Source organism: Panthera leo, chromosome D1 (genome assembly GCF_018350215.1).
Source record: "Panthera leo isolate Ple1 chromosome D1, P.leo_Ple1_pat1.1, whole genome shotgun sequence".
Classification (NCBI taxonomy): Eukaryota; Metazoa; Chordata; class Mammalia; order Carnivora; family Felidae; genus Panthera; species Panthera leo.
The window spans coordinates 63,811,220-63,824,192 of record NC_056688.1 but is presented as its reverse complement, the minus strand read 5'-3'; the positions used below and the strand labels follow the sequence as shown (position 1 = coordinate 63,824,192).

At 38.3% G+C, this 12,973-nt stretch overlaps 2 protein-coding genes across 2 annotated transcripts; both read left to right on the top strand.

Moving 5' to 3' along the window:
• Nucleotides 1–248: 248 nt before the first annotated feature.
• On the top strand, nt 249–1,232 carry LOC122201402 (olfactory receptor 226). Its single transcript, XM_042907265.1, has one exon. The coding sequence runs from the start codon at nt 249–251 to the stop codon at nt 1,230–1,232; it is 984 nt and encodes a 327-aa protein (XP_042763199.1).
• Nucleotides 1,233–10,274: 9,042 nt separating this feature from the next.
• On the top strand, nt 10,275–11,219 carry LOC122201404 (olfactory receptor 6-like). Its single transcript, XM_042907267.1, has one exon. The coding sequence runs from the start codon at nt 10,275–10,277 to the stop codon at nt 11,217–11,219; it is 945 nt and encodes a 314-aa protein (XP_042763201.1).
• The last annotated feature ends 1,754 nt before the right edge of the window (nt 11,220–12,973 follow it).

Genomic DNA, 12,973 nt, shown 5'->3' with positions numbered 1-12,973 from the left:
ATTCTTCTCCAAGGGCCAGAACAGACTCTTACCCTATTCCCAGTATGAAGCAGTTCATTTTTGTTTACTTTTGTCTTAGCTCTTTTCCAGATTACAGCAGAAAGTGACGTCCTCAGTTTGGTGATGAATGACACGCATACAAACATTCTGTCAATATAAACCCACCACAAGAAAGCCTGGGTTCTTGTTGCTGCCTCCTGAAGGCCCTCTGTTCTCTCTCCTAAAGATCAGTGGGCAAGACTGACATTATGGAGCAGAGGAATCAGAGTGGGAGGGTAAGTGAGTTTGTGTTGCTGGGCTTCCCGGCTCCTGCGCCACTGCGGGCACTTTTATTCGCCCTTTCTCTGCTGGCCTATGTGTTGGTGCTGACTGAAAACACACTCATCATTATGGCAATTAGAAACCACCCCACCCTTCACAAACCCATGTACTTCTTTCTGGCTAATATGTCCTTCTTGGAGATCTGGTATGTTACTGTCACTATTCCCAAGATGTTAGCTGGATTTGCTGGGTCCAAACAGAGCCAGGGACAGCTAATCTCCTTTGAGGGCTGCATGACACAGCTCTATTTTTTCCTGGGACTGGGCTGCACTGAATGTGTCCTTCTTGCTGTTATGGCCTATGATCGCTATGTGGCCATCTGCCATCCTCTCCACTATGCTGTCATTGTCAGCGGTCAGCAGTGTGTGCAGCTTGCAGCTGGCTCCTGGGCTGGAGGTTTTGGTATCTCCATGGTCAAAGTTTTTCTCATTTCTCGCCTCTCCTACTGTGGACCCAACATCATCAACCACTTTTTCTGTGATGTCTCCCCATTACTCAATCTTTCATGTACTGATATGTCAACAGCAGAGCTTACAGACTTTGTTCTGGCCATTTTTATCCTGCTGGGGCCACTCTCTGTCACTGGGGCCTCCTATATGGCCATCACTGGTGCTGTGGTACGAATTCCCTCGGCTGCTGGGCGCCATAAAGCCTTTTCCACCTGTGCCTCTCACCTCACTGTTGTGATCATCTTCTATGCAGCCAGTATCTTCATCTACGCCCGGCCAAAGGCACTCTCAGCTTTTGACACCAACAAGCTGGTTTCTGTACTCTATGCTGTCATTGTACCTTTGCTCAACCCCATCATTTACTGCTTACGCAATCAAGAGGTCAAGAGAGCCCTACGCCATACGCTACACCTATACCAGGGCCAGGATGCTAAGCGCAGGAAAGCAAGCAGAGATGGGTAGAAAATGCTCTTAAACTTGGCATCTATATCTTCTATGAAGTCCAGAGGAGTTCTTATGCCCTAAATTAGGGACTAGGGCTCAAAAACACCACCATGGAACTAATCCAGAAGGGAGAAGAGGGAAGGATTGCAAGCTGGCAGCTGGATTTCTGCAGGACAGCACTGTAAATACATGTTAGAATGCTCCATGTTATCTACTCTATTGTAATTTACATAGAACAGGTTCATGAATCATGCATCCTGATGGGATGAGAAGGATTGGCTCTGAGCAGAAGACTGACTGCACTTCAATATTTAAATAAGCAAACAAATGCAGAACTAATATCTCTAAATGGCCTTGCCTGGGTTTGCTCTTTGTCTTAGTTCTGTGGCTGAAGGTGTAGAAAAGGAAAGCAGAAGGAGGAAGCCATTCAAGGAAGCACAGACTTCATTATGGAATAGAATTAGAAGACTTCTGGTTAATCTCTTCTAGCTGCAAACCACTGACGATAGCTTATGAGGTAGCAGAGGTCCAGGTGATTATTTTAGTATGAATTACAAGGCAAGCAGATAGGAAACTGAGAAGTTTTGTGTTAGCAACATGTCACCTAGTGGACTCCAGGTATTTCTATAACCATTTCCTGATTTACCTAGGTCAGTGCACACACCAAGCTAGTGACTAAGTGCACTTATTTAATAAATCTGTTTTACTAATTTACTATAAGCTTATACTCATACATTAAGTGGAATACTATGTAGATCTTAAAACACCATGATCTACATAGAGCTAATGACAGAGAAATATTCTCAGTATAATAAATCAAAATATTAGGTTATGTAACAGCATCAAAAGTATTAGGCTTACAAATGGAAAAGGAAAATGTGATATAGATTTACACACACACACACACACACACACACACACACTGAAATATTACTCAGCCTTAAAAAAGGATAAGATGTGTCATTTGCAACAATATGGATGGACCTCGAGGGCATTCATTACTCTAAGTGAAATAAGTCAGAATAAGTAAAGCTAATACCATATGATTTCACTCATATGTGGAATCTAAAAAAACAAATGAATAAACAAACAAAAAGCAAGATCAGACCCATTAACACACAGAACAAACTGACGGTTGTCAGAAGGGAGGAAGGTATGGGATGGGCAAAATGGGTGAAGAGGAGTGGAAGATACAGGCTTTCCATTATGGACTGAATAAGTCACAGGAATAAAAAGCACAGGATAGGGAATATAGTCAATGATATTGTAATAGTGATGTAGTGAGACAAATGGTAGCTACACTTGTGGTAAGTGTAGCATAACATATAGAGAAGTTGAATTACTGTGTACATCTGAAACTAATGTACCATTGTGTGCCTGCTGTACTCAAATGTTAAAAATTAATTTTAAAAAAGATCATGACTGCTCAGCATGAAACCAAGTACAGGCTTTTCTGAGCAAAGAATACTGTGAGATAGCACAGATGTTATACCCTGAAGCAGACCCTGGTTCTACCTGCAAAAATGCATCTAAAATCTGACCATCTCAAAAAAAGAAAAGTTACCAGTCTTATTGTTTGTTTAAATTAGGCTAGAAGGAAATTAACTGAGATGTTAGCTATAACCATGCAATTTAGCCATTACTCTTATAAACTGCCTTCTGTGCCAAAGGTATTGTTACCAACATATTGATTTAAACAAGCATTTCTTACCCAATAAAATACACAGCTTTATTCATCTGGGAAGACAGATGGATACAGGGTATCTCAGCATGGTGTTTAGAAACTTACAATGACCTAAGAATCAGAACACTGAAGACAACAGCCTACATGAAGCTTCTCTCCAGATGTGGGAAACTTCTGGTGTTGCAGCCTGTCTTTCCATAGTTTTCTGCTGTTTAATAAAGTCTGAAAGGCTACTAGCAAGGAAATCGAGCATTATTTGCTAGTTGCTACCTATTAAAAATTCTAGTATATGTATCTTTTTGTGCCAAAAGTTACATAACCTTATAAGTATTTTATTATTATAATTTGTTTTTATATTTTATTGTGTTATTACAATCTATTATAACTTACATTTATAATGACTAGATGAAAATTCATCAAAATCCTATCTCTTAACTGTCTCCAAGAATAAATTTCTGAAATGGGTTTACAAATCTGAGACTGGAGTGTCAGTCTCTGGACATCACTGTTGTAGCTATTATATGAACCTCCTTATAGGTTAACTCCAGTTAATAGGAAGTAAAAACATGATGTTGATTTCCTTCATTGTGCTTTTCTTTATTTTCCAAGCTTTTTACAGTAAAATGCATTATTTTCTCAAGTTTTAAAAAATTCCTCTAATTCTGAATTCAAAATTTAAAACCAGATACTTCAGGTATAGGAAAAGTGTCTAGCACATTTCCTGCATATATTCATCTTTCACTAACAATGAATGAAAAGATGCTTGAGTCCATGTGAAATATGGCAAGATCCAAACTTCTCTTTTGACTTGGACTGCATTTTCAAAGTCATGTGATTCTCATGGCTCATACTGAATTTGATGGCACAAAACCTAAGATTTTTCAAGTGAACTATTAACTGTCAGATGAAGTATTCCTCATCCTCCATTGATTAATTAATTTTGCCCCCAACCTAGATAGAGAATTTTATTTTATTCCTGTTACATTTGATCCTGTTTGTTTCAAACCATCTTTATAGGCTGCCATTCTTTAAAAATATTGCATAGATACTGTGACTTTTTTAAATTCCCTTTTGCAGGGCAGTGTCTGGGGGAGTCTCCAGTCTCCTTCTAGGAGTACTGGATCCAGACTGGATCTTTCAGGTAGGAGAGATACTCAGAGTGGCCAGAGGTAACTCACATCTATAGAACAAGAGAGGATCAACATAGAGGGTTCCATGCTCAAAAATACCTACTTGTTCCCATCAACTTTGATAAACTCCACTTAGTCTCCCTTTCAAGTTTCTTCACAGTATGTTTTGTTTTCCTTTTTTTTTCTTTTGGTTTTCATTTTAATGTCTTACCCATTACAATCTTGTGAAAATGAATGTTAGATTGTATTTTTTTTGCTTGAACTTTATAATCCAATTCTTTTATAATTTACTAACATTTCACATTGAACAGAGTCAGAAAATATCTAAAAACCTTTTGGAAAAGAGCATTTGAGAAATAACAGTTCTTCTATAGTACTGGAAACCCTATTTTGCTTAAACAGCCCTTATAGTTAGGAAGTATAAGACTGAGAAACTATCTGATAGAGGGGACTTAAGAAACAGAATACTTAAGTGGAGTGCGATATTTTAGATTGGATCCTGTGACATTAAATGGATAAGGAAAAACTGGTAAATTCTGAATAAAACCTGGAGTTTAGTTAACAACAATGTAGTAGTTTTAGCTTCTTACTTTTAAAAGTGTACAGTGAAATGTAAGGTGATGATATTAGGGGAAACAAAGTAGGGGAGGGAAATATGAGAACTCTTTTTACTATCTTTGAAACTTTTCTCTAAAATAATATTAAACCCAAAATTAAGTTATTTAAAAAATAAAATAAATTATTATTTTTTATACCAAATTATTTCGTAATTCTGATTTCAGTGACTTCATAATAATAGTAGTAAGCCAACCCTGTTTGCTTATGGTGATACATACAGCAAATATTTGGCTTTTATGTGCTATGTTGAAAACCTCTTTTTCAAATTTTCCTGGATTTTTAATTCTCATAAAATTCATACCTTGATGCTGTTTTATTTTGCTAATTTATAAGAGAGAGCTAAAGTATTTTTGACAAATATTTTTTGCTTCACATTTAACAACTCTAACAAAACCGTGCCAGCTCTTTCACATAGCATCATGTCGTGCAGGCAAGCATGAGCGGACAGTTTCATGCACTGCAGAGAAGAGAAGGCTTATAGCATAGGTGTTTCCATTTTCCTCAGGGGATAATTACCCTCCCTGATTTTGATATTCCATAGTCTCATTTCATGAGGACCCAGTGGTCCCAGCCTTCCCAGAATTAGTGCCAACTCACCATATGCCTTTAGACAAAGAATATGGGAGAGTGGGAAAAGAGCTAGGTCCATCCTTCTCCATCAGATTCTAATTAGTCACATATAAACCTTTAGATCCTTTGTAGAATCTAAAGTTTCTCTAGGATTTTTCATATTTTTAGGCCCCTGCATCATTCCCTTCATCTAACTTTGGTTACTCAAAGAGATACAAGTATATTTCCTGGGCCTTCATTCTAACAAAACTTTCAGCCCTTGATTCTTAATTTCAGGGCTACTGACACACAATTAATAGCAGAGACTGTGGGCTAACTTGGCTGTGAATAACCTGACAGACAGCAGGTGTCATTTCACACTGCTCTTAGCACACAGTGCCTGCTTCACAAACGTTCATCAAATGACTGAGTGCTTCCTAGAGACCAAGGTGGTGGCTGTGACCTCTCCTCACTGCAGAGACCTCATTATTCCACCATCTTGCTTCTCACTATATTCTTTCCTGTGCTGGTCTCTCGAAAGCCCTCTCACCTCATTTCTTCTGATCAAATCATGGCTGTGGCTCACATTCCAACACAGGCAATATTTACATTTGTATAGTTATCACAAAGCTGTTTTAGAATTGCTTTCACATACATATTATTTTTGAAACTAACGTTAATGATATGATGTTAACAAATGAATTATTGTTATCCCATTATATGAGTGAATAAACTAAGGAATAAGGCAATTTTAAAAGGTAAAAGGTCTTAAAACCAGTAGAATCCTAGATTAGGAATCAGATCTTCTCTGACTGCTGAGCCAAAATTATTTCCCATCACAGTACTTCCACACTATCTTTCTGTATGAGTCTGGAAAGAAACCTCTTGATGAACCTTTTCTTAAATCCCTAAATTAGAAAGCATTAATCTCTGGGGCACCTGGGTGGTTCAGCTGGTTGAGTGTCAAACTTTGACTCAGATCATGATCTTGTGGTTCATGGGTTCGAGCCCCATATCAAACTCACTGCTATCAGCCAGAGCCCACTTTGGATCCTCTGTCCCCTTCTCTCTTTGTTCCTCTCCTGCTCGTGTTCTCTCTCTCTCTCTCAAAAATAAATAAACATTATAAAAATATATTTTAAAAAAAGAAAGCATTACTCCCTCATTGGAGTTCCTAGGGTGCTTTCTGCCTCTCTTTTGGTACATGTCACATCCTATGCTCATTATAGTGTATATTATTATTTTACTTGGAATACTGCAAGTTCCTGAAGGGCAGAAACCATGACTTACATATTTTTATTCCAAAGTATGTATAGCACAGCACCCTGCATATAATAAGAGCTCAATAAACGCAAGTTGCAATTTCTGTAATCAATGAGCAAATGAATGCATTGGTTACCTTATTAACCTACTTAAGTTTCTTATCCTGGCTTTTGAATAACTTAGTGTTGCATTACCTTGCATATAGTAGTAAGAGAAAAAAAGCCACATTCTACCCACAGGTATAAATAAACTTGGTCCAGGTATAAACAGGAACTAGTAGGTAATTGGAGATTTGGCTTTTCTATCAAGGTTCCCTGGACGTAGTCTTAGCAGCACATACAGAGTTTCCTTAGAGCCAGAAGAGACTGTCAGTGAGCCTCCTGGGAAGAAGACATGGGCAAGAGGCAGGTGAGTGTTAAATATATTCACCTGCCTCAGCTCCAGTCTTGTCTTAGTGCTGCAATACCTATCATGCAGTCTAAGCAGAGACCAGATGTGGACCTCTAGGAAGTACAAAAATATACAAACCAGTATATTTTTCCATAATTAGTGCATACATCTGCAGAACTTTCCACTCTTGAAGGGAAGGCAGGTGGAATATGGTAAGTGGTTGAAAATTCAAAGTGTTATTGGTTGATCCAATCTTGATCCAAGAAAGCTCCAAGGAAGATGAGGAGGAACCTGGGAAGAGTGGCTGCAAGCACCATTATTGGGAAATGGGTACTGTGGAGAATGAATGGGAAAATGAAGATTGAATACCTCTTTACCCAAGGTTGGGGAAATGTGGGCAGCTGTGGGATCTTTCGGGTACTGGACCAGGCCCAAAAGATATATTTCTTATTCCAGAAGAAGTCTGCCAGTGTCTGTCTTGTGTCTTGAAAATAAGCACATAAAATACTAGAAAAAAGTTCTATAGTACAATGAAAGGACTTCTTTCCTTAGATACCATAGAGACCCCAGAACTTAGTGCTTTCAGTTCTAAAAAACAAGGAAAATAGTAAGAAAGAATTCTTCATTTCTCCATGATACAAAATAGAACCTGCTGAGAGGAACATCCATGGCAGACAAAGTAGAGGAGATTATGACGTAACAGGGGCATACTTGAATATATGAGAGTAATATGCTAGGGAGAGGATAAGAGAGAAAGCATGAGTGATCTGTAACTCAGAGCTCTTCTAAGATACTATAGTCCTGTTCAGGAAATTTGGCTTCCCTCATTCCCCCAGAGTACAACAGAAAAAAAGATGAGCAAAAGAGAGAGAATGGAAATCTATATGTTTATATGAACACCTGTGAGTAGCATGTATGAGTCTAGTGTGACATAATATAATAACAGCTAACACTTAGAAAAACCACGGGCCAAGTCCTATGTTAAGTGCTTTTTCTGTACATTATCACATTTATTTTCACAGCAAACCAGTACGGTAGGCATGATTAACATTATTCTACTTTATAGCAATGGATCTTTAAGTCCATAATTGTTGAATATTCTGCTCATGATGACACGCCTAGTAGCTTGTTCTGACTCTGAAGTCAATGCTCTTAACTAGTATGCAAAGGTAAATGTGTGGGAAATTCTGTGACTGATGGCGGGAATGTGGAATGTTATACATATCCTGAAGGAAAGTCTCTATATTCTTCCTGCTGAGACTAGAACATGGGAAATCTCACTATTTTCTGTTCCCAGAACTAGTTGCTTTTCTCGAGGAAAAGAATTATGTCAAAGGCATTAAAAAACTCGGCTAGAAACCACTTTCTAATGAACTACTTTGGGGTGATAGTGTTGTTTGGAGGCCTGGAGGTAAGGTACAATCCTTTTCCACCCAGCAAGCAGTACTGAGCTCTGCTCATGTGTGCTGCTATGAAAAGGAGGCAGTGGTGTCCATAATATGTATTTCAGTGCCTCGTTCTTTGCCCCTTGCCCTGAGCCATGGCCAGAAGATCTCTAGGCCAATGAGTCCCTGATCAGCCTCCCACTCTCTATGTGTCAAGAGAAGGGTATGGAGGACAAATTTGTTTGTCAGAAGGAGTAAACAATGTTCAAAAGGCAGGATCTGACCTCAGTATTTATGGATGAGTGCGGTATTTAATAGAAAGACACATTCATTTATGTGTTTTCAAAAGATATCCTGTGACCACAGATTAAAATAGTTGGGCTACCTCACAATATTCTTCCTTCCAGCTTTGTAAGATCTGCCTGTCCTTACATTTTATTCACATGCCCTCTTGCCTCCCTTCTCCTTACTCCTCTAGGAGAACCTGAAACAATGGCTGATATTTACAGACCCAATCTACCAAGTTACCTGAGACCAGGGTCATATCCCTGGTTTTCAGACTGAATGGGTATGTTTGCTGTGACTACCCTGGGTATATAAGCCGAGGGTATGTCCAAAAGATGTGTATCCTGATAGATAGATAGATGCCTTCTGCCAGCAACATACCCTGAATTCACATTCCTCTGCCCCTGATCTACTTCCTGTGGATCCCAAAGCTCCAAGGGATTCATTAATTCACTTCTTAATCTATATTCATTTAATATTTATGTGTTTTCCAGTCACGGTCCTAGGCATTGGGCTCACAGTCATGAAGGCCAGAGTCTTTTTTCCCAAATTTTATTGAGATGTAATGGACATATACCATGTAAGTTTAGGGTGTAGAATGTGAGGATTTGATACTCATATATGTTGTAAAATGATTATCGCAATAAGGTTAGGCAAAATCTTCATTGCATCACATAATTACCACATTTTTGTGGTATTTACTCTCAGTAACTTTCAATTATATGAAACACTTAAGATTTACTCTCAGTAACTTTTAAGTATATGAAACTGTATTGTTAACTATAGTTACCTTGCTGTACATCAGATCCCCAGAACTTACTCATCTCATAAGTGGAAATTTACCCCCTTTTACCAACATCTCCCTGGATTTTGGAAAACTGCAGTGTAATGAAGAGAAAACTCAATGCGTGAGGGGGTTGTGCACTGGGGGCAAATGCTTTTGAGGCACTTGACTGAGTTTTGGTGAGATGTCTCCTAAATGGAATCTTAAATCTTGAATCAGCTGATAAAGATTAGGGGATGGGCACAATAGTAAGAGGGAAAAGTGTAAGCAAAGTATGAGACTGATTGTAATGTGTTTCGGGAGCAAAAACTACTTGAATATGTCTGGATCATGGAAACCATTTACAGGGTCACAAGAGATGAGGCTAGAGAAATATATAGGGATCAATATATGAAGTGCCTCCTATATATGACATTGAAAACATTTCCATTTTTATCTGAAAGCAACTGGAGAGTCATTAAAGAACTTTCCAAGAACTATTTTCTATTTCCACAAATAAATTCTGAAGAAAGTGTGCTGATCAAAGACCAATGGCTCACCCAAATACTAAACTTTGAAACTGTTTCTGACATGATCTTATACTTCACATTTCCTTTAGGCAGGAAAGAAATCTTTGTGAAATGACCTCCTAATTAAACAGAGATCTGGAATGAACAAAGGAGAGACCATCTATATTCATTGACAAAGGACCTGGGAATGACATGAATAGTGACATTCAAATATTTAATCAGGTGAGAGGGATGGGAGTGCATTTTGATTCTGGGAGACTTTCATAAAAAAACAACAAAAAGCCTTAATGGAAATGTGTGTTTGCACATTTAAAAGTGACTTTGTTTTAAAAGAAGTTATTTTATGAGTCATTTGGAGGAAAGTCTGATTTACTAACATGTTGGTCTCTTGTCTGATAGCATAAGCATCTCCATTATTTGTAGTATTGTTACAAGACTCCAATACTCCTCAGTGCTTTTAGTCATGCTGGGGAAAAACATCACTCTGGTCAGTGAATTCATCTTGGTGGGCTTCCCCACTGCCCCATGGCTACAAGTCCTGCTCTTCTTCCTCTTCCTTGTGGTCTACTTGCTGGTGATAATAGAGAATCTTATCATCATGCTCACTGTTTGGATCACTGGCTCCCTCCATAAGCCCATGTACTATTTCCTGAGTAGCTTGTCCTTTCTGGAGGTCTGGTATGTCTCTGTCACAGTCCCCAAGATGCTGGATGGATTCCTTTTGCAGAAACGGCGCATCTCCTTCACAGGTTGCATGACCCAGCTCTACTTCTTTATCTCGCTCGCCTGCACAGAGTGTGTGCTTCTGGCAACCATGGCCTATGACCGCTATGTGGCCATTTGCCACCCTCTCCAATACCCAGTCATTATGACCACAGGTTATTGTGTACAGCTGGTGGCGTTCTCCTATGTAAGTGGTTTCATGGTCTCTGTCATCAAAGTTTATTTCATTTCACATGTTGCCTTTTGTGGTTCTAATGTCATGAACCACTTTTTCTGTGATATCTCACCAATCCTTAAGCTGGCTTGCAAAGACATGTCCACAGCTGAGCTAGTGGACTTTGCTTTGGCTATTGTCATTCTTGTCTTCCCACTCATCACCACTGTCCTTTCCTATGTATACATTGTCTCCACCATTCTGCGGATACCCTCCACCCAGGGAAGGAAGAAAGCCTTCTCCACCTGTGCATCCCACCTCACTGTGGTCATAATTTATTATACAGCCATGATTTTTATGTATGTTCGGCCCAGAGCTATTGCATCATTTAATTCCAACAAACTAATCTCAGCTGTGTACGCAGTCCTCACACCCATGCTAAATCCTTTCATCTACTGCCTTAGAAACCAGGAAGTAAAAAATGCTGTCAAAAAGACCATGGGGGTTGGGCAGTGCCTCCTGCTTAGCTAAGCCCTGCTGCCTTGAGGAGGAGACAGTGTTTCAGCAAGGATATCATTCCTATGACACTTTTCATGATTCTGCTCATTAGTGTTATTCTATAGATCTACATTCTGAAAGAAATCACAGCATGGGATGAGAGGAAAAAAATTAAAACTAGGAACAGGACACATTATATATTGCTTTAATCTTGAATTCATTTTAATACATACTGTATATATATTTTACAATTACTTTGAAATGACAGAGTAATAACTATTTGACATATAAGTTGGTGTTATTATCACTTTACATATAATAAACCATTTTATTCCTAAAAGAGCTCTATGAGTTAAGTATGATTACTTGCCTGATCTTATGGATCAGGACACTGAAACACACACGGAGAGGTTAAATAAGTTGTTCAACATTGCATACTTTTTTTTTAAGTCTATTTATTTTGAGAGGGAGAGAGAGAGAGAGGGAAAATGAGCAGGGGACAGGCTGAGAGAGAGAGAGAGAGAGAGAGAGAGAGAGAGAGAATCCCAAGCAGGTTCTGCACTGTCAACACAGAGCCCGATGCAGGGCTTGATCTCTCAAAGTATGAGATCATGACCTGAACTGAGATTAAGAGTCAGACACTCAACTGACTGAGCCACCAATGACTGACAATGACAGACACTCAACTGACACGTGCCCCCAATCTTGCATATTTAATAAATATAGAAACCATTATTTGATAATGGAGTCTAGTTCCACAATCTACTATATTAGATTCTCTCTATATCTAAGAGTCTATGATAGTAGCTCTAGGGGCACATTAGTTAACACACACTGATGCCTGGAAGGAACAAGCAATACAATTCCAATCAGTAAGATATAGGTAGATGTGATGATAAGTGATAATAGTGTGGTAGTGGTGGTGGTGGTATTGGTGGTGATCATGCTATTTGTTATTGCACATTAATAATATTTTTATCATTTCACAATTTTTTTCCAATTTTAGCCTCCTTCTAGGACTGTAACAGCTCATTTCTCATTATAGGGATGGGATCAATAGTTTTATGACAGATGAAATGATTTGTATTACTACAACTTTTGCAGTTGATATGTGTCTCTTGAGAAACTGTCTTCTGGCTCTTGAATTCTTGTGGCCTTCCACACTGTAATATGACTATTATCAGCAAACAAATGGAATATCATTACATCAATGTATGTTAGTGCTGAAAGCCTCAATACATCAATATAAAATATGACCTACACATAAATAAGCTTAAAAGTGCATACAAATTTTTCTAAGACACATGAGATTGTTAGATACCATTGAGGGATCTGTTGATTAGAAAAAGAAATGTACCAGGGAGACTTCAACAGAATTGAGACTGAAATTGAGAAAAAACTGAAACTAAAATATGAAAAAAAAATCAGAAAGGGCTACCTTGCCTCTCTGTATCTTAACCTATTTTAAGTAGGGATCAAAATTGGTCTTCTGATTGTTGAATGTTAGTTTTTCTTATATGTATATTGCTCTTATAATGTTACTTTACTACCTAAGAATTCTCAATATGAATTAAATAGGACCTACTCTTTCTATTTATTATTGTTATTTTAGAATCATTCTAGCACTCATGAACCTCAATAATATCTGATCTTTTCTCCACCTACACCAACTCAATTTTGTTTTTTACTGATCCTCAAGATGAAACATCCATTTTGATCACATTAGTCACCTTAAAGTACTCAATACTTACAATATAATAAGTCTTATATTGCTTAACTTCATTCAT